Source organism: Bison bison, unplaced genomic scaffold, assembly GCF_000754665.1.
Source record: "Bison bison bison isolate TAMUID 2011002044 unplaced genomic scaffold, Bison_UMD1.0 scf7180017864531, whole genome shotgun sequence".
Taxonomy (NCBI): Eukaryota; Metazoa; Chordata; class Mammalia; order Artiodactyla; family Bovidae; genus Bison; species Bison bison.
This window is the reverse complement of record NW_011495081.1, coordinates 9,661,384-9,684,023: the sequence shown is the minus strand read 5'-3', so window position 1 is coordinate 9,684,023 and position 22,640 is coordinate 9,661,384. Positions and strand designations below refer to the sequence as shown.

The 22,640-nt window shown below is 46.6% G+C and overlaps 1 protein-coding gene across 1 annotated transcript in view; it reads left to right on the top strand.

Moving 5' to 3' along the window:
• The window catches only part of PAMR1 (peptidase domain containing associated with muscle regeneration 1), an 80,718-nt gene that overhangs the window by 34,332 nt on the left and 23,746 nt on the right, over positions 1–22,640 (top strand). The window contains exons 4-6 of the mRNA XM_010831859.1: positions 11,525–11,639; positions 15,430–15,647; positions 18,183–18,290. Coding sequence (XP_010830161.1) covers positions 11,525–11,639; positions 15,430–15,647; positions 18,183–18,290 — 441 coding nt within the window. The remainder of the gene's footprint in view (positions 1–11,524; positions 11,640–15,429; positions 15,648–18,182; positions 18,291–22,640) is intronic.

Here is a 22,640-nt window from a genome sequence, read left to right as displayed (position 1 = left end):
GAGACTGGAGGTGTCGGTGAGATGGAAAAGCAGGCTTAGTGGTAATAAAGCCACCGAACATGTAGATGAAAGAGGTATTGTGGTCAGAGAGTAGAATTTCTAAGTCAAAGCTTTCACAGGTGGTGGTGATAGTGTGTTCATATGTATTAGTCAGTTTGGGGGGCATAAGAGTCACCCTCAAAAGGATAGATGTGTATTTTTCTCTATCATGCATCTGTGAGTTGGCTGGGGTTTAACTGGTGTCAGCTGGGTTGGCCTGGGTTGAACTCTAGAGTTCGGAGCTCAGACCACAGCGGGCAGTTTGGGGTATGATCTGCTTTGAGTGTGTCACAGAAGCACAAGCAGTCAAGCCAAACACACGGCCACATTCCTGGCCTCTGCTCTCACCACGTTCACTTATATTCTAAGCAAGTCACGTGGCTGAGCCACAAATCAGTCAAGTATGAGAGTATATTCTACCTCAAACAAAAGGATACAAGTATTTCCTAAACAATACTCTAAACACTGTGAGTGAGTTTGTTTAGAGGACAGGGCAGAGAAGGGGAAGAATATTTGCATGCAGGAAGTCAAAGACAGAGGACTGCATTTTCCCAAAGAAATCCTGTAGATGTATCTTTCCAAATAGTACCTGTTGGTTGAGTCTTGCGTTTAGCCTCAGTTTAACAGCCGACTGTGTAGGTCTGTTTGGTCTGGATTGGTGATGGTTTCCATGTATAGGATCGAACTTTCTCAAGGACAGCAGAATTGGCTCAGGGCAATGGGTCACCACCACTAGGCAGGCAAAGTGGAGTACGCATGCCCCCATTCATTAAAAAGAAGTAATGAATAGATCTACCCATCCATTCAAAAATATTGAAGGACAGAGAAACCTGGCGTGCTGCAGCTCACAGGGCTGCTAAGAGTTGGACACAACTTAGCAACTGAACAAACAACAATCCATTCAAACAATGCTTCTTGAAAGAATGTGCTTCTATGTGCAATGATGAGCAAGACAGATGTAGTCACTGCCATTTTAGAACCTGAAATTTAGAGAAGAGAGACAAAAAGAATGTGGTCAATGCTGTGAAACAAACAAAGCAATGATCATACTCCTATTCCATTCTGTGTTGGCTCAGTTATGCTTGTTCAATTCCATGGTGAAAGCCTCATTACATGCAGTGTATGTTTACCTGATCACAGCCACATACACAAAGAGAGCATTTCTTATGGATCACTAGGCACGTCACCAGGGGAAACAGGGAACCCTCCATGAGTTTACAATACATTCGTGGAAGCAGGACTTGACCATAAGACATCAACATGATGTTATTAGGTTCTCATCACCTACAGCTCATACTAAATAAATGCAAGGGGAATTCCCAGGCAGAAGTAATTCATTTCAGTATTTGTTGACTGTCTGCCCTGCTGACTAGGCAGGCAGGATGCTGCCTACCTCTATTAAGGGGCAGCTGAACACTTGGGTGGTCTGTGCCTGGCTGGGGCACAATGCTGGAGCCATGTGGCAGTGCAAGCATTTGCCCAGTAGATGGCGCCCAAGTGATCCTTTCAGATCATTTAATTCTGGAGGAGGAGGGCTTCTTGCTGAAGACCGTTGTAGAACCCTGGCACCTTTTCCTGAGTGCCATATAGAACCTTAGAAGAAAGGAGGAGTGCCAGGCAAATGCCAGAAAGGATCACAGTGTTTATATTTTAATTATAGACCTTTCAGCACTGAGCCGACGTGGTAGCACCTTTATTTACTCACTGTCTTTGACAATGCTCGTCACAGATGGTTTTGACCCAACTCTTTACAGTCTTAACATCCATTATGTGATCGATTCACTCATAACCATCGACAAGTTACATTAAGCAAGAGAACTGGAGAAGGGCTGGAGGTCACTGAGCCCAGGGAAAAACTTTCTTCACATTTTCCTGGCCAGGAGAGATTGGTTTAGTAATCGCAGAATATTCAGAGGAGTGATTCCTTTTTTCTCCAGTTTTTTACTTTGATAAGTTTTAAATACACAGAGTTGAAAGAATACTACATTCATTCTTTACCTGGATTCACCCGTTATTATAATTTTCCCACATTTGTCTTCTCTCTCTTCCTCTGTACTGTGAGCTCATGAATTTTCATTTTTTTCCCCTTAATCCTATCGTCCTCTTTTTGATACTTAAATTGTCCCAGAACTGGCCACCAAAGTCCCTTTAAGATGACTTCGCTGCCTCATTCTGTGAGCACTTCCTTGCTTCTTGGCACTGCCCCCACCCGCTCAGGGTTTCAAGTTCACCTTGATTTTTATGTGCAAGTCCTGAAATGAGCCATTTCTCCAATCCTGGTTCCTGTTATGGGGAATGATATTTAGGAACTGTGACCTGGTGCTGCCAATGAGAGGCACTGATCTCCAAAGTTAAAATCAAGGCGTCCTTTCAAAGCTTCTTAAACTGGAAAGTTGAGTTCTTAAGTGGAACCACTCTGCGGACTTCCAGAGTGAAGTTTATTTAACTTGGCCTTCAGACCAAGTTCCTAAGCCACTAAATGAGATGAGCAGGAGAGGGCCCGAGAGCCTCCCGGATGTCATGCTTCCAGGTAGCACTGAAGTGATGCCAACACTTCAGGCCCCAAAGGGTCTCGGGGAAGTAGGAAGGTTAGGAGAGCAACCTAGATGAGAGAGGGTTTGTGGGGAGAGCTTAATAGGCCTGGGATACTTTTTATTTCCTTAGTCATATTGTAGATAGACACAGAGGAGCAGAGGAACGGGCCTTCAGTGGTGACCAAAATGTGGGGGTGGAATATCAGAGGGGAGCATGGTTTGTGCTGGCTGGTCCAGGAATGATTGAGAGTCGATGAGAAAGACAGAGCGAAGGAGAGAGAGAGGGAGAGAAGGAGGGAGGAAAAGAGAGAGAGAAAGAGAAAGAAGGAAGGAAGGAGGGGGAGGGGAAGAAGAGGCCCACAAAGCTGGGTGTCACTGATTTACTCATCTCTGGAGCTGTACTGCTGGGGAAGAGTAGAGTCGCCTGGGTGGAGTTACTGAAAACTGGCTCGTGGAAGTCTGGGCTTCTGTGTCCTGGCACCTCCAGGAAAGGAGCAGTGCTCAATTTGGTACAAATTGAGGATGGTATTATGTGATGGTTAATAGCTGGGCTTGAAACCAGGCTTTTAATCTGTAGGACCTGGATTTTAATCTGTTTCATGACTCCTTCTGTGACTTTGGCAATGCCACCCAATCTTTGTAAATCTCAGCTTCCTCATTTACAAAATGGGGGAAATAACAGTGCCCCATCAGAGGATTTAATGAAGGATTAATGTGAGGGTTAAATGAAGTGCTATCTATGAAATTCCTTAATAGAGAGTCTGGAACATAGTAAGTGCTTGATAAATGGTAGCTGCTATTCGTATTATTACTAAATCAGAGCCTTGAAGGGTGCTCTTTGTCTTTTCTTTGTTGGGAAGGAAATCAGTGTGGGGCCACAGAGGAAAAATACTAAAACAGAACTCCCTAAGAAAGAAGAGGATATATGCTGGCCATGAGGAGATTAGGGTGGCCCCAGTGGTAAGGAATCCATCTGCCAATGCAGGAGGTGCAGGAGACGTGGGTTTGATCCCTGGGTCGGGAAGATCCTCTGGAGATGGAAATGGCAGCCCACCCAGTATTCTTGCCCAGAGAATTCCGTGGACAGAGGAGCCTGGCAGGCTGCAGTCCACGGGTCGCAAAGAGTCGGACGCGACTGAGCACAGCACACGGGAGGCTGCTTTCCAGGACAAGCACTGTATGTGTGGCGAATAGCTTTTCATACGTTATGTGCTGAAGTTCTTGATTCTAGAGAATTGACGTTTGAACTCCTGCAGATGATTTTATGTTATTAAAGAGCTCATCGATTATTGCTCAACTTCTGGTTTGGGTGGAGAGGGATATGAAAAAGGCCTTCCTTCCTGTTCAAACAGCAAGAAATCACTCTAAATCAAAGGAAATTCAGAATGTACTTTAAAGCCCTCTCATATCTATGAACACAGAATCTAAAAGGAACTAAACTCCATAGGAAAGAGCTCTTCCTAGGAGAGCAAGTGATGCAGGATACGTCTTACCTGAGGCCAGCTACTGAGGTCAGGGCCAGGGCAGGTGAAGGCCTGCCTGAGAAGGAGGAGGACCCAGCCAGACTTGGGATGAGCCTGTGGGCTGGCCTATTGAACTTACATCTAAAAAATACCCCCAAACAAAGATTACCCTATCCACTGAGACTTCTCATTAGTGAAATTTTGTTGAGCAAGCAGAGGCTGGGGGTGAGGCTAGAAAGCAGAAGATCTTGGAATATTGTTGTCATTTTCCAGTTTCAAAAATTTGTCATCTCAGAGTCTCATGGTCTCACAGGATCAAAGATTCCTGAACTTACAGTCATGGAAGTGCAGGAAGTTGGGCAGGGCGAGTGTTGAAAATCAAAAATAAGTTTTCTAAGGTTCCCACTGCTTGACTTTCAAGATGCTTCTCGAGGGATTATAGCTTCAGCCCTGCCCCAAACCACCTTGCTTCCTGATTTGATCAAATTGATCAGTACCTCATTCTACCTGCCTAATGGAGGAAAAGATATTACCAATCAAAAGAAAATATGTCTTTTCTGTTGTGAATAAGCAAGAAGAGAATAGGACCAATAGTCAAGAGAAAGATCAGTCAAGAGAAACACACCACATGGGATCAACTATTAGAATTTTCAGACAAGGAGTTTTAAATAATTTAAAAATGAATATATTAAAGGATCTGCGAGAAAAGGTAATTATAATGGATGAAGAGATGCGAAAATTGAGAATAGATTTAGAAAGCATTAATAAGAACCAAAAGGAAATCCCAGAACTGAACACATTGTAATATTTGAAATTAAAAAATCATCAGAGGGGTTAACAGCTGATTGATCATGATGGAAGACAGGATCGGAGAATGTAAATACAGGCTGGTAGAAATCAACCAAACTGAAGCACAGAGAAAAGAAAAAATATTTAGTTGTCTAATTTTTTATGCTGCTCAAACCCAGTCCTCGACTTTTGAATTGGATTGTCAGGGTTATCTCAGTGTATGCTTTTTTTGCGAAGATTGTGATGAATCTGGGGGAGAAAAACCTTTTTGCAACAAAGTGGCAGATAGTATTTTTGCTGGACAATGGTTTCAACTGAACGGATAGGCCATTTGGTACAGTATTGGGAAGAGGATTCGAAAATGGTTTGATTGGGCAGGAAGAGGCTTGATACAATTTGGCAGAGTCATGCATTCAGTTAATTAATTAAGCACATATTCATGCATATAGAGGTGAGCAAGACAGACAAAGGTCCTTGCTTTCATGGAACTGTGTCATGGAGGAAGCACACACTTAAGCAACCATTCTAAAGTATTAGATTGATTGGAACTATAGGCCAGATCACAGAGTGAGCCATGAAGTCATTTCTAGAGAGCCAGTGAAGACGTGAGCCCCTGGTAAAAGCTATCACTTAGCACAACTTTACTTTCACTTTTCACTTTCATGCATTAGAGAAGGAAATGGCAACCCACTCCAGTATTCTTGCATGGAGAATCCCAGGGATGGGGGAGCCTGGTGGGCTGCCATCTATGGGGTCGCACAGAGTCAGACACAACTCAAGTGACATAGCAGCAGCAGCAGCACTCTTTATGAACCAGACAATGCTCAAGTACCTTCATGTATGAACCATTCATCCTCATCCAGCCTTTCACAGGTGAGGGCTTCGAGGCACAGAGAGGCTGAGTCACTTTACCTGCTGTCTTACAGCTGTTATGTGGCAGAGCCAAGATGCCAGTTCAGAAGCTGGGCCCCGGAGTCCAGTCCCTCTTCCTCTGAACTAAGCTATTTCTTGAAGTGAGAGGCCCTTGAGGTCCTCACTCCAAGCACCTGTCTGAGGGATGACCAGGTCAGGGTAGGATGAACCAAATCACATGGGCAGTATCAGCTTCCTTCTTGCTCCCTGTCTGGTGTGTGGGTCATTCCCATGTCATTATCCAGGCTTTTGTTCTGCCATCCCTGTCTAGGCTCCTGGGCCTAAAGGCTTTAGAGCTTTAGCCAATGATGCAAAGAGGCTCTTAGGAGACCTGGAGCAGTGGATCAGAACCTGGGCTGCCACCTGTGATTCTTTTGCCAAATTTGTGTCTCAGATCCAGACAAGACTTGAGAAATGACAGTGTTAGCTGCCATTTATTGTTTATGTGTGCCAGGCACTTTGCTAAATGCTTCACATACAGTAACTATCTCATTTAATCCTTAAATAATAAATCAGCAACAACAGAGTGGTTGTAGGTACTGCTGTTATTTCCAAATGAGGGACGCTCAGCTTGGAAAATCTGAAGAACTTGTCTGGGGTCATACAGCTAGGAAAAATCTGAACTGAGATTAGGACCTGGTCTGGCTTCCAGGGGCTTCCCAGGTGGCGCTAATGGTTAAAGAGCCCGCTTCCCAGTGCAGGAGACATAAGAGACATGGGTTTGATCCCTGGGTTGGGATGATCCCCTGGAGGAGAGCATGGCAATCCACTCCAGTATTCTTGCCTGGAGAATCCCCTGGACAGAGGAGCCTGGGGGGCTACAGTCCACAGGGTCACACAGAGTCAGAGGTGGCTGAAGTGACTTAGCATGCACACATGCATCAGTGGTTAGGACTCCAAGCTTTCACTGCTGAGGGTGTGGGTCAATCCCTGATCAGGCAGCTAAGATCTTGCAAGTTGTGGAGCATGGCAAAAAAAAAAAAAGAAGCTAACAGAATTCTTTCTTTAGTCCTCCTTGCCCCCAGCCTAAAGGAAAGATTTAAAAAAAAAAAAAAAAAAATCCACTGCTTCTCAGAAGCGCCCCTCCCTCTTTTGTCCCCCAGCTGGAGATAAGGACACTTGTCAGAATGCTGGGGGTGTTCACTGCTTTTGGGAAGCTTCCAGCTCTCGTTCTAGTTTGGAAATTCATGAAGATTTCCTTTCAGCTCTGTCGAAGCAGAGTCTATCCAGCTCTCTCTCCTGTTTGGGTTTGTAGCAAGGATAGGGCAGGAGGCAGGCTTGGAGATGAGTCCAGGATTTGAGATCCCAGGGGCCAGTCTGGCATGGCTGGCAAAATCCCCTACATACACGCACGCACGCACATGCACACCTCTTCTCCTGCAGCCAGACATGGTCAGGGAATCCGAGCACGTTGTCTGGGCCCTTGCCACTCCCGTCTTTCAGCCCCAGGACCACCTGCTTGGTTGGCCAACCGCACTTCATTAGCGAGGACACTTGGCTGTGTTCAGCCCTAGACAGAGGGTGCAGTGAGTCTGCCCTGCACCCGGCTCCTTGGACTCCCCGTGGGGGTGGGAGTGAGATGGGGGCTGAAGGAGCCCCTTGGTGTGAGGAGGGCATGGGGTGCCTTCTGCTTTGCCCGGTGCCCACTAACTGCGCCCCCCGCCCCTCCCCCTGCAGAGCACATTTCTGAGAAGTGGCCTCTGTGTCTCTGGCTGCTTGGAACTTGCATCCTGTCTTGAGGCCGACTCTGCCCTCCCCTCCAGAGACAGAAGGGAAACATCATGAAGGACCCGGCTGTTGCGTGTGGTTGGGAATCCTGGCTGTTTCTGAAGGACAGCCCCTGGTCTCCAGGAACCAGTGGTCTCACATCTCACGTGGCCAGGGGCCAGCACCCGGGTTGGGGGTGGGACCCCAAGTACTCCCCAGGCCATAAGACCCTCGGGCTGGCCAAAGCCTGCTGGCTCCCCCAGATCTGAGAGGGGGAGAGGGGATCTGAAAGTGACACTGCTGTCTGATTCCAGGGAGGAAACCAGAAGTTGGCTGGCAGCATCTGCTGCCGGTTCTAACTTGGGGTCCCTGCAGGAGGTTTGCTGCGGAGCTGGGACTTAACACCTTGTGGTGGGGAAGCTGCCAGTCCCCGGGGGGGCGGAGGCTGTGCAGGAAGGTTTCTTTTTTTGTCTCTCACACCCCGTGTATCACTTCCATAGCCGGGCAGCAGATGGGCGGATGGGGGCGATGAGGAGTGTGAGGTGTGCAGGAAGAAGGCACGTGCATTTCTAATAGCTCGAGGGGGAGGGGGACGGGCAAAGATTCAATGTATTTGAGAATGGGGGTGGGAAATCCTGCCGCTTCAAAATGGTGCGGGAGAAGGCTGGGTCAGGAAACCCTAAGACAGGTTAATGTACTAGCAGAGATCCAGCGCTGGTACTAGGCAGATTCAAGTTCAAGTCCTTGATCTGCCACCAACTAGCAACAGCTAACATTTGCTGGTTTTTCTGCTAAGGGCTTTCGGTGTGCATAATCTGATTCACATCTCACAAAACGAATGGGGTAGATGCCAGTTTTATTCCCATTTGGCTCAGGTCTGGTGAGGTTCTGAGAGATGCCGTAACTCACTGAAGGCCACACAGCTGGTGACTCTAAGGTTGAGACCCATACTGAGAGGGGACTCCGACGTCCCATGGCAACCACTGCTCTACAGCTAGAACAGTCATCTGCCACCTTCCGACTTCCTGGCTGTCTGGCCATGGGGATACCTAACTTCTCCCATCCTTAGGGTTCCTCGTCTGGGGGATGGGGAGATAAATGTCATTTGCCCAGCTTTCTTTTCTTAACTTTTTATTTTATATTGGGGTATAGCCAGTTAACAATGTTGTGATAGTTTCAGGTGAACAGCAGAGCAACTCAGCCATACGTATCAGTTCAGTTCAGTTCAGTTGCTCAGTCGTGTCCAACTCTTTGCAACCCCATGAATCGCAGCACGCCAGGCCTCCCTGTCCATCACTAACTCCCATATACCTGTGTCCATTCTCCCCCAAACTCCCCTTCCATCCAGGCTGCCACATACCATTGAGCAAAATTTCCTGTGTACACAGTAGAACCTTGTCGTTATCCATTTTAAATATAGCAGTGTGTCGTGTATTCCCTTAGGAACTGTCTGTAAATGTGCAAAATGTGAAATTAAGGCGTGTGTGCTGCATGCTTAGTCATTCCAGTTGTGTCCAACTCTCTGCGACCCTATGGACCATGGCTGCCAGGCTCCTCTGTCCATGAATGATTAGTGAATACTCTGCCAGGACCCTGGCTGTCCTCCTGGGCCAGGCCTATTTTCTCCTCACTCCTTTCTCTCCTATCCACCCCCTCCCCAAGGATGAACTAAACCAATCTCTCCATCTACCTCAGCTATCTCCAAGCTTTCTTGTGAGGATTAAACCAGAGAAGGTGTAAGCCTTTTAGCCAGTCCCTGGCCTGTCACAATGTCATCGTTCATTCATTCAACAGCTCTTTATTGAGCACGTGTTCTGTGCCAGTTTCCATTCTAGGCATACAAACTGGAGGGGTGCTAGCTCTGCCAAAGGGAGTGAGCAAATAAGCTAGAAAATTTCCAGTAGCGATGTCCATTATGAAGAAAACAAAATCAAGTAATGGCAGTGACCATAGAAATATGAAGGTCCGTTTTAGCTGGGTGGTCCAGGAAGGCCTCTTTGAAGAAGTAGCAGTTGAGCTTAATTCCCAAAGGGAGGAGACTTGGAAGAGGATGAACCTTCTAGGTTAAGGGAGCAGTGGGTGCGAGGCCTGGGGTTGGGACAGGAAGGGGGCCGTGTGGCTGGCTCAGAGGGAGGACTGAGTGGGGGGTGGGGGAGGCTGAACAGAGGGCAGGGCCGTGGATGCTGTGGGGAGGTGAGCTACAGGGCGCAGTCTTTGGAGGGGCGAGTCGAGAGAGTAATGTGATCTCATTCATGTATTTAAATGGTAGCTTTGGCAGCTATATGGGGAATGGAAAGTTGGGAGAAAAGGATGGATGCAGGGAGACTGAGATCACAGAGAGACGATGGAGGCCCGGCCAAATCCAGAGACTCACATGGAAAGGGGCAAGGGATGCTTCCCACGAGGAAATAGAAGCAATAAACATCCTAATGATGAGATGCCTTGGGCAACCTAGCAGTCAATTTTGCAAAAATCACACACCTCAGACCTCACAGCTTATTGAAAACAGAGTTTAAGCTATATTCCTACCACTGTAGAAATATTACCACCATCATCTTGCCATGAGGTACCATCCACTGATGTTCATGTTTTTCTTTTGAGCTTGGGAATTTATTGGGGGAGGTTATTAAAGATAACTGAAGGTCTGGAGTTTATGATGTCAAACTGAGTTCTGTGTAGATAGGGTTAAAGAAGCTTTTCCTATAGCGGGGCGGGTAGTAAATAGTTACATTTTTGTGGATTCTGCTGTCTTGTTTTGCAGCTACTCAAGTCTGTCATTGTGGCTGGAAACCAACCTTAAACAATGCATTAAAAATGTATGTGGCTCTGTTCCAATAAAACTTCATTTAAAATATAGGCAGTGAGCTGCATTTGGCCCATGGATCATAGTGTGCCAACTCTGGCAGAAAATATAGTTTATTTACATGACCGAGATAATTTTTTCCCTACAACGAGGGTACAGACCTCTGCTTATCTCGACGCTAGAGATGTGATGTAATTGAATGGAGACTCTGTTCTGTGGTTTTCAAATCTTGGGGATTCCTTGGAACTAGCTCAGGGGACCAAGGTGATAGTGAGGATGGAGGGCTTGGGGTCCCAGCTTCTACTTCAACCAGGACCCCCTGTTTGATTCATTTTTTTTTTTAAATTAAATTGGTGGTCTTCATAAGAGTTTGTTTGGGGGGAAAAAAAAAGAGGTCTTGGGAGCCAGGAAAAAAATTGAAAATCACTAATCCAATTGGACTGGTTGGAGTTCATGTCCCGCTTCTGGTATTTGCATTAGAGAGGTGCTTCCCTGGTGGCTCAGGTGGTAAACAATCTCCCTGCAATGCCGAAGACCCAGGTTCCATCCCTGGGTCAGAAAGATCCCTTGGAGAATGGAATGGCTACCCACTCCGGTATTCTGGCCTGGAGAATTCCATGGACAGAGGAGCCTGGTGGGCTACAGTCTATAGAGTCACAAAGAGTCAGACACAACTGAGCGACTAATGCTTTCGCTATTGCATAATTGCTCATAGAACAAATTAATACATACATTTTCTAACTGGATGGAGGCACGTAAAAAGGAGTTGCTTTGGGATTATATGTGTGGATTGAGGGTGTGCAGGGGACACAGAGCAGAGGGGCTTACGTAAATTTAGACGCTGAACAAAGGCCACAGTGTCCCAGGTAGAGCTGCTGGGAGGGCCAACTTTCTGAGCCTTGTAAGGTGGCGGCAGCAGGCTGGGGTGTGGCAGTCTTGGAGAGGCAGGATGAGAGTGGCTTGGACCTCACATTCAGACACAGCTAGGTTTTAAATCTCTGCTCTGTCACTTAATAGCTAGACAAATTATTTAATCTCTGGTTATCCATTTTTTCATCTGGAAAACTGGAATGATGCTATTTCCCTTCTCAAGCTGTTGGGTTAAATGAATGAATAATTCATTGCCAGTTGCTGAGCATATCGCCAGGGGCTTGAGAAATAGAAATATCCTTCTCCATTCTGTTTTTAGGGGCGTGGATGAGCTCAGAGGCTTCGAGACCTTTTACCGTCTCTTTCCTGTTGACTCCAATTTCTATGCCTCAATCTTCTCTTCTCAGGATGTGGCCAGGTTCTACGTGTTCCAAAGGGTCAGATTTTGTTGGAGAGCTACCCCCTGAATGCTCACTGTGAGTGGACCATTCACGCCAAACCTGGATTTATCATCCAACTCAGGTAAGGGGCTGCGGTCAGAATTATGGAACCTGAGGTTTGAGGAAGTGCAGTAACAAAACCAAAGGTCCTGGACCCTAGTAATCAGGGCTAACCATCTACATTTTATTCTTGAAAGCAGAAAATGTATATTAGAGCCTTTCTGTTTACCTCTTAGTGATTTTGTGGGATAAGGCCTGGGTAAGATGACCACCAATTAAATGCTTGTCCTTCACTGACTGCAGACAGTGGGGCTCAGGTGACGATGACCCCAGGAAGACACCAATATGTCAGAACACAGCACTGAGAGCAACCTGCCCACCCATAACCTTGACCAGGTCACCTAATTCACTTAGTACTGGCTGGATTCTATGGAAGGGGAGGAAATAAGGCCAGGCCTAACCTTCAAGGACTTTGTACTCTAGATTGGGGTTTATGTTTGTCACAGCTTCTTTCATTGCTGTTCTCAGAAACCAACCACCACCTCCACAACCAATAAGCTGATTCTTTCATTTGTGTGGACGATAAGCCGTTCATCTTATGGAACGTTGGGGTCCACAGAAATGTTTAATTCATGCCATGGACCCAGTTGTAACTAGAGATAAATAACACAAGTGCATCCTGCTTTGTGAGAACTGTTCACTGCTGCATCCAGGAGCCTGGAACAGGACATGGTACACACGACAGGTGCTCGATAGACCCTTCCTGCATAGATAAAGTTGAAAGATCTGCTCCCTGTTGCCAGTGTTTCTCCTCTCTCCTGGCAGACACCTCTACTCTTCCTCTTTAGTAAAGCAGAGTGGCCCACTCAGCCCAGGACTTTTAGGGACGTTGTCCACCTAGCTCTTCCCTTTTCTAACTCATGGAGATGTTGGCGGTGATGGAAATCTCTAATCTTCTAGAGCACAGGCTTCCAGTCGGTGTTTTCTGGGTGGATTGATGCACCCAGAGGTTCCCTTATGTCAGCTGGCTCCTCGATGGCACTCTGTCATGCAGGAGGGGCAACACGGTACCCCACATTGAGAGGATCCAGAACTCAGGTCCCTTTCTCAACCCGCGCATCAAAGCCACCCTTTAGTTGCTGGTCTTCTTGTTCCCTGAGGTCCTGGGGTTAGGATTAAGGTTCAGTAAATGAACTTTCCTAGAGGAAGTTCAAGAAGCAAGTGAGAGGCTACACCATTCTGCTGAATGGGCTCCAGGCTGGATCTTCCAGTGTGATAAGGACAGTTTTGGATGCCACAGGCTAATTTTTCAGCAACTCAGGGACCAGGACAAATGGTCCCCTCAGAGGCCTCTGGAGAGCTTCTCCAAGACCCAGGATGAAAAGAAATCAGCTCCCCCTCCCCAACTCCACCAACCAAAAATCCAAAATGTTGGAGGGGTTGAGAAGTGCATCACCTGCCTAGGAAAGGGTCCTAGGAAGGCACAGAAGTATATAGGTTTCTTCCCTGCAAACCTGGACCTGCTGGCCAGGGATAATTATAAGGATGGAAATACTCTGCAGCCTAGTGTCCAGCCCCAAAGCTGGTCGTCATCCCTGGTGTTCCCTTTTCCATCGCCTACCACAGCCAGGTCACCAGAGAATCTATTTACTCAGCTGTAAAATAATCTCGTCTGTCCACTGTCTCTACTGCCAAAATTCTACTTTGAACTGCCACCAACTCTTACCTGGATCCTCTTGTGGCCTAATTGGCTTCCCTGCCTCCACTTTTGCTGGCTCTGCCATCTCCTCTCTTCAGAGTGGCTGGAGTGATCCTTTAAAATCCTCTCTCAAATTGTCATTCTGTTGGTGAAACCTTCCAGTGGTTTCTCTCAAGCTTGGAATAAAATTCAAACTCTTCACCATACAAAACGTCTCCTGCTCTCCTCTCTGACCTTCCTTCACACCATTCTCCCAGGTATGCGCTGCCTGGCAGCGTAGCATCCCTGCCTCCTTTCATTTCCTCAGAGATGCTCATGACTACCTCAGGGCCTTTGTACTTACAGATTTCTCCTGCCTGGACCACTCTTCCCCATGACCTGCACATGGCTGGCTCCATTTCATCAGTTAAGTGTCTACCCTTGACCATGTATGTAGAAAGCTTACCCTCCCAGTCACTCTCAGTGCTCTTACCTGCTCTGTTTTTCTTAGGACTTAACACTCTCTGGAATCCCCTTGTTTTCTGGTTTCCTTGCTTATTTTCTGTCCCTCAAATCAGAACTCATGAGGGCAGGCACTGTGTCTACTAGGGAAGTTGCCGTACTTTCAGCACCTGGAACAGCGCCTGTCACAGCGCAGACCTGCCATAGATGCATTGAATAAGGAACACATGAGTGAATGTAAATGCAGGTTGCAGTGTCTCATGTTTCAGTTTCAGAAAAAGCTGTGATCTCGGTTTGGTGGTGGCCTTGCCCCCCCCACCCCCGCCACATCCCTTCCCCCTTTTCAAATTAAGACACCAAAGCCCAGAGAAGCAAGGGATTGCTCAAGGCCGGCAGTGAGCTGGTGTGGCCAGATCCTTAAAACTATAGCAAGTTGCACACATTATGATGAGTAGGACTTACACTCCCGTACAAAAGGTTTTGTGATAAAAATTTCTGAAAAATAAACACTAGCCATACTCAGTGATCATTCCTTTTTTAAATAAGATCTTTAAGATCATTTACAATATCCTGATTGTTCTCTAATTCTGGCACATGGAGTTTTTGCCCAAGGTGATAGAAGTGGCACTGGTCCGAACTTTTCAGGTGGCAGTTCTGAGTTCTCTGTCTATTCCCACTTCTCCAGAACGTGAGGAAGAAGATACAGATGTACATTTTGTGAACTTGATAACTCAGGCATTCCCTTGGAATCTTCTGAAAAGTTATCTTTTCCTCTCTTGCCTTGGTGTGTATCTGCCTCTTTTCTTACCTCTTGGAAATGAGAGCTTAGGGTTTTATCTTCTGCTTTTTTGATCCATTGCACCCCAATATTTCCAAACCCAAGATCCCTTTGAGGTAATCAAAGATATGTCTCTTTCAATTCTGAAATTTTGATATGATGCTACTCTTTCTACTCTTTGGGGCAAGAGTTATTGTTACCAAGAGGATAATTATCTTCTGATCCTTCCATCAGACAGAAGAGTATGCATGCAGAGAGTTTTTTCCTTTACTTGGTCTTTAAGATAACATATACTCTATCACTCTCCAATTGTAAAATTGAAGTATCCATTTTATCACCTACTCAACAACATTTGTTTATTGTCTCTACATGCTAGGCACTGCATTAGGCACTAAGCAAACAGTGATGGAGTAAGACAGATGCCACACCCTGCCCTTAAGGAATTTGCAGTCTAGGGGAGCTAGGGGAGCAGACAGGCATGCATGTGTGCACACACACACTCACAAAGTCAAGGAGATAAATATGAGAAAGTAAAATGTCTATACACATTATGACGAAAACAAGGGCTCTCCCTTAGAAAGAGTTGTCAGGGAAGCCTCTTTAAGGAGAGAATATTTTAGCTGAGCTCTGAGTTTAGGAAGGAACCAGCCATGCAGCCTGGGAGGAGCAGTGCCCCTGAACGGGGAGCTGGTGTGTGCAGAGGTTCTCGGAATGGACTGTGCTGCCCCTGCACCTGGCATGCGTCCACACACCTGTGCACGGTACACCTGCCCACACACATGGAAAGAAATGCAGCTGCTCGCAAGTCCTCCAGGGCCACGGTTCTCTCAGATCAGGGCATAGCTCCTCTCTTCCGGAGGCCTGCTTATCATCTGGCCTTGAACTTGCCCAGGCCGGGTGGAAGGATTCTTCAGGGCCTCACCTGACTCCTGTTCTCACCCTCTCCTCCTCCAGGATTGTCATGTTGAGCCTGGAGTTTGATTACATGTGCCAATATGACTATGTTGAGGTCCGCGACGGGGACAGCAGCGACAGCCAGATCATCAAGCGTTTCTGTGGCAATGAGCGGCCAGCTCCCATCCGAAGCACGGGCTCCTCACTCCACATCCTCTTCCACTCAGATGGCTCCAAGAACTTCGATGGCTTCCATGCCATCTTTGAGGAGATCACAGGTAAAGGCCAGAGAGAGAAAGGCCAAATTTTATTTTATTTTAGAATTTATTTTTTGGCCATGCCCCACGGCATGTGGGATCTTAGTTCCCCGACCAGGGATTGAATCCACACCCCCTGCAGTGGAAACACGGATTCATAACCACTGGACCTCCAGAGAAGTTCCCAAATGTCACTTTTTATGGCTGCGCTCTAGATAAACATTCCTTTCTGTGTATCCCACTCCTTCCTGCCCAGCCTTGTTAAAACCCCGCCCGCTGGGTTCTCAGAAATGACCTGCACATTGAGAAGGTAGAGAGAAATGGCAAGGGGTGTTTCAGAAACGCTCACCAGAACCAGAACTAGGAATTCTTACTTCTCCTGTAAAGCTGCTGTGGTACAGATAGATCAGGTCACTTGTCTATGGTTGCACAGCTCTGGAGATGGAACTAGGAATCTGCACAGTTTGGCTCTGGAGCTCCTGTTAGAAGCTCTCATGGTTGAGAGAGTTAGCTTTGGTCCCTGGCAGATTAAACCATATGGCTTAGACAGGTTCTACTGTTCTGGGCCTGGGTTTCCTAATCAGTGAATAAGGGCATGACCCTAGATCCTCCTCCGTTAAGGAGTCTCTGGGAGACAGAACAGATGAAGAGCTGAGCAATGTCTGGTGCAGAGGAAACCCTCAGTAGCCGCCCTGCCCCAGGCGTGCCCTGAGCCTCCTTTGTCATCTTCCAAATAATTGTTCCAAGTCTGACACTACCCGGGAAATGCCACTCGCTTTATGAGGAACTCTGCGTCTGACTTCACCTCCTGTCCTGTCAAATGAGGAAGTAGCATTTGGCCAAAATGAACAACGGGCTCAGTGCTAAGGAATCACCCCAGATCTTTTTTACTCCTTGGAGATGGGATTGCATCAGGTTTTACAAAATAAACTCCAGCTTGAAATATTTATTTTTTGAAACAAACAACTGAATTTAAGAAATTGCAATGGCCTTTTGACCATTCAAGCTCCCTTATGGAAGGTCTGATACGGATATCTCAGGAAGGGAGGTGGGCGGAGGTGGAATCAGCCTTTCTTTAGCCTCACCCATTCAGCAAAACCAGCAGACACCTCACCCTCTCCACGTGGTCCCCCTGAGAACGTTCTGCCAGGGCCTCCGGCAGTTGCTCCTATGAGCTGTGTGCTGACTTCCTCCCAGGACGTGTGTCTCCTATGCAGACTTGCAGGGCCTGGGAGCTCTAGAGGCTTTTGCTGCTATGCTGTGGTCAGCCTGCGGCTCAGTCCTTGCCCCTCGGTGCCGCCCTGCCAGTCAAGGCTGAGATCTGTTTGGGGGTGTTCATGGCAGTCAGAAGTTGGGGGCAGAGGCGGCTCACCAGCTTGTGACCCTGTGTCTGAGGGAAGGGTCAGGAGGGTCTCTTCTTCACTCTCCCCTGGAGGACTCTGGTCTGTGTGATCTTCCTGTTCCTCAGGCACCTGGTGTGACCCACCTGCAGTCTTTATTTCCTGCCTAAAGCCCCCTTCCCGTTCCTGCACGTCATGTCCCATCCCCGGAGGCCCTGTCAGATTTCTCCTGCCCTGTTAAGCCTTTTCCCTTCTTCCAATGAGCTGTGGCTTTGCCCTTTTCTGAATGTCTTCTAGCACTTTATCTCTTTTCTGACACTCACTGAATCAAACTTCAGGTTATAGTCACTGCCGACTCTTCTTCACAAAGCTTTGTCCTGATGAGCAGGCTCTCCTGTTCGTCTTTGTATCTCACCAGCGCCTTCCACAGAGCCAGCGCTCGATTCAGGCTTGCTGCACTTGGCCTAGCCATGTATTTCTACACCAGGGTAAATGAAGGTGGGGTTAGTGGGAAACAAGCAGACTAGTGTTTCCCAAAGTGTTCTCTGTAGAAAAATGGTCCCCAGGACACTCTGTGAAATGCAGTTTCTCAGATCAAATAAGCCTGTGAAAGGTAGAATGTTATGTGCATTCTTAGAAATTCACAATGCACATTAGAACGTGGAATGTGCTGAGAAGTTCTGCAGTGCGGAAACCTGGTGAATTATCATTTAACCCCAGTAGCATTTCCCCACCGTATCTGAGACCATTAACTCTCAACACGTCAAGGGACTACTCTTTACAGAATGCATGTTTGGAAATTCTTGAGTACCCTTTCACCAGTGTCATGAAGTCGTCTTCCAGTTCCTTTCCCCCAGTACCCCGGATGCTGCGCTTCCTTGAATAAAAGATGATGTGTTAGCCAAGCCTGCTCTCTCCCCATAGGAGCCCCCATGGGAGGGGTGAAGCTTGCTTCTGCTTTAATTATGTGGTGCACTCGTGTGTGTTGTCCTAGACTAGAGGTGTCTGGAGCAGACTTCCAGGGCTTGGAAAACATCAAATAACATCAGCAGCATTTGATTAGTGAGTAGCTGTTTTAGGCAATCTTGAAACAGTGTTAACATGATTTCAATAAAAGGACTTTAAAAGACAAGTGAGAGGCTGTGATCAGGACTCCAGGCTTGAATGAAGGGCTCACGCACAGGGGCACTGAGAGCAATTGCCTTCTCTCTTACAGCGTGTTCCTCGTCCCCTTGTTTCCACGATGGCACTTGCCTCCTCGACAGCACCGGATCTTACAAGTGTGCCTGCCTGGCGGGCTACACCGGGAAGCACTGTGAAAATCGTGAGTTTGCCTGCAGAGTGGGAGTGAAGGCGTCACGTGGGGCTGGCATGGAGAGGGTCTGGGGAGTGTTGTTCCCTGGTGTCTACATGGTCTGTCCAAGATAACATGGACTCTCCCATTGAGTGAATCTCAAGAGGGCTGGGATCCCTCTGAGTCAGAATGTCTGGAACCACCCCAGTTTGCCCTCACCTGCTGCAAATACCACTTAGAAATATCTTATCTTAGAAAGATATGCCTTCAGTGGCCTCAAATAGCATCCAGTGCTCAAACACACTGAGAAAGAGTTAACAGTAGAAAGCTACCATCATACACGCTCCTGAGGCCCGGAGTCTGAACTCCCTCTCCATCCCACGGTCTGAATTTTGGAGACATGCTCCAGGGCACCATTCACTGTGTTTCTGTGCAGTCTGAAGCCCTGCATTGAGGATGGTAAAGATATAGGATAACTATGAGCCCCAGATTCCTGGGGACAGTTTATGCATTTTGTCTATGTCTAGTTATTATAGCATACTCTCATACTCAAGTGTCCTGAGTGGATGACAAAGTACAGTCATCATCTTATGATGATCTAACCAGGTTACATGAGTCACAGGCAAAGCGACATTTTATTGACAGACTACTAAGCACTGAGGTCTATGGGAATGCAGGAGAAAGCATGTCTTGCTGTTCTCTGAAGGACCTTATCCCGACTTGTGAGCTCAGCTCTGTGCTTCTCTGGTAATTCTTGAGCAGGTCTGAGAGGCGATGGGGCTGCGAGGGTGGTATAGCCCAGAGGAGTCATAGAGGAAAGAAGTCTACCAGCCATGGCAGTCCACATATCATTCTCTAGGATGGTTCCCTTTCTGCCCTTGCCACTCGAGTCCTCACTGCCTCCTGCCTGAGCCATATCCTGGCTGTCCCATTGGGTCACCCACACTTTCTTGCAGACAGAAGTCAAACAAATGACTTACTCCAAAGCAGGTAGGAGTTTCCCATTCATGTTTTTGAAAGGCAGAACTTGGACTCAAACTTTTGCCAGAGGAGAGAAACTAGAACATGTATCTGATATGGCAAATCCTTATCTGATAATGGTGTCTGATATGGCATTGCCCTTGGGAAGGGTACACACAGGCCAATGCATATGGCAGCGTCAGGCAGCACCCAGCCCAGTGGTGTGGTGCCCAGGACTGTGCCATTGGCAGAAAGGAACGAAAACACTATGACCAGAAATCAACTATCAAGGGTCTTTGGTAATCAAGAGCCTGTCTGTGCATGACAAGTGGTCCTAATGGAAGTTTGAGACCTAAAACTGGTATCTCACGCCGCAGGTGTCACATGGATGAAATGAGCAGAAGAACAGGAGGAGTCAGCGTTTGGGGAAAAGCAAAGGAGGGCAGCTAATGACCTAGGGAGGGTTCCCCCTAAGCAGATCCTGACATGGGAACGTGTGTACAGATGACGTGTCAAGGACACGTCCTCCAGGAGAAGCTGGTGAGGGAGTGGGGAGGCTGGACCGGAAGGGAAGGAAGCCAAGCAAAGGCATGATTTCAGGCAAAATCCCAGCCCGAGTGTTAACAGGCAGTGGAATCTGGAATGGAACGCACATCTCAGAGTGTGTCCTGGCTTTAACGCAAGACAGCTGGGCTTTCCTATCCCAAGTGCAATTGGCGATTGGCTAAGGACTGCCTTGGGCAAGTAGGACGTGCTTACCTTTCTGTGCGTGTGCCAGGGTGGTTCCAGTAACACTCGAGCAGTGGAGGAGTTGGTTGGTGCAGGCCACTGGAAGTAAAACAGTACATTGGGTGGGGGAGGGGACGTAAGGGGCATCCAAGGACAGAGCCCCAGCAGCCTCTGCTGCTGTCACTTCTAACTGGCATGCTCAGGTTACTCTGGGGTCATCCTAGATATAAGAGACCTGGTGTGACAGCGTTCTAAAAAGTTCATGCATTTTCGGTTAATTTCGTGACTTTTCCTTGCAAACAGCGCATGAAGCCAGTGTCGGGAGTGTGTCCTTGAGTGTACATTTCATTCTACTTAACACACCCGTTGCTTTGGGCGTCTCAGCTGACCTAAGTGTGATTATGCCGGATTCTTAGAAAATTATGTTCTGCTTTGTGGTTCTTGTCTCGTTCAAGTTCTCTGTGAGGCGTACAAGGCGGAGAAAAGAAGTGTTGCTTTCCCTTTGTTTCAGGAATTTGTAGATGGAGTGATTGTGGAGTCTTGATAATGACCAATCATGAGTGCTACCCTTTAGATGCAGAGGGGTACCAAAAAAGGAAGCCCTAAATTCTTGACAAATTAACTTTACCATTATTAGGGCTTTGATTAACAAAGGCAAAATTGGAGAAAAGTAAAACATTACCAAATTAGTCGAAATACCTGTAAGAAGCTGAGTCAAATTGGGGAAGGGAAGTGGAGCAGAGGGAAGGAAATTGGTCCAAAAGTTTTGACTAGAATATTTATGAGTAGCTTTTGAGTGAAAAACGGACTTCTAGGCATTATTACTCTATCCAGAAAAAAAACCAGAACAAAACAAATAAACATGATGAAAAAGAATGTAAACGACGTCATTATGAGCTGAGTCATAACTTGATTCATGAACTGTCTCAAATCCCTTTTGGTCTCAAGTCATTTTTGGTTTCAAAACATCAGCGTAGATGGACAAGAGAATTCTTTCTAGCTACTTTTCAAAACGTTGTTCAAAAACCATAATTCTCTTAGTACCCTGTAGTTGAGACTGGGGGAAGATACTGGTGGTAGATATCTGATAAGCCATTTGCTGGCAGCAACGTGGGGGTGGTGGTTTAATCCCTAAGTCATATCTGACTCCTGTGACACCATGGACTGTAACCCACCAGGCTTCTCTGTCTGTGGGATTTCCCAGGCAAGAATACTGGAGTGGGTAGCCATTTCCTTCTCCAGGGGATCTTCCTGACCTAGGGATCAAACCCACGTCTCCTGCAGTGCACTGAGTTTTTTTTTGTTTGTTTGTTTTGTTTTGTTTTTACCACTGAGCCACCAGGAAAGCCTTGGGGGACCAAATGTTTGATTCTTTTCCATAAGATTTAGGTCTGTTTTTCCATTTTAGGATATTCACCATGAATTCCAATTAACTCAATAAGGGAATCATCACAATTGTAACAGTTTACCTTGTAATTTCTGAACAAACTTTAACCATTTTTCCAGAAAAAACAAAAAGAAAAAAAAAAAAACTTTATCATAGGTATATCAAAAAGCTGAAAATACCTCCCTGGAGGAAATTCTTTCAAAATTAATAAGAAACTGAAGCATTCTAGGATACTCTAAATTCTAAAATGCGCATATTGGACTAGGCATATGTTTTTAAAAAATGACTTTTAAAGCAGCAAAACAAATATTAATGAGAATTCCATCTTTTGTTTATGTAGCACCAGATCTGACAAGGGGATCATTTCATGGATGATGCATTAATGTGCTACTCTCCTAAAGGTTTTGTGGGAAGGTAGATGATCCTTTAAGCAAATGAAGGATTTGAAGTACAGGGCTCAAGACACTAAATTGGTCAAATTCAAGACCAGAGGCCAGAATTCCACACTTTCCACCCTGTTTACAATCTCTCAGACACCATTCTCACCACCTGGCTTGGTGAGACTACAGATGATGGATTGATTAGCTCTGGTTAGCATCCTGTCTTATTATCAAGTCCTCTCAGAGGACTTCTCTTCCCAAGTAAGACCCACCTGTCTCTCTTCTCTAGAAAGTCCCAATTAACTGTCTCTTGATATGAGTTATTCTCTTTATTTTATTTTCCTTGTGTGTGTCTATGTCCGTGAGTGGGAATAGAATTGAAATAGATTTTCTGCTTAATTACAGAAGAAATATAGACTTGTAAAGATAATCAAACAGTACAGAGGTGTATAAAATAAAAAGAACATTATTTTCCCTCACCAATCCTGGTTGCCAAGGTTAGCAACTTGATGAGGATCCTTCTAAACTTTTTTCTAAGGCATGCAAACCTAGCCTGTCTATATGTCATTACTTGAAACCAGTGGTTCTCATCTGGGGGTGATTTTGTCCCCTGCTCCTGCCCCAGGGGACTTTTGGAAACTGGAAACTTTTTTGGTTGTTGTAACAGCAGGAGGGGAGGGTGCCCCTGGCATTTGGTGGGTAGAGGCCAGAGATGCTGCAAAACCCCCCAAGACACACAGGACAGCCCCACAACAAAGAGCTGTCTGGCCAACAGGTCAGTAGTGCCAAGACTGAGAAACCTGGTTTCAAGCAAAAGTGAATTTAAAGCATGCATACAATTTTTCAACTTTTTGCCTTCAGTGTTCATATCATAGACATTTTCCCAGGTCAATCCATGTTGGTCTCCCTCTTGGGAGAAAAAAA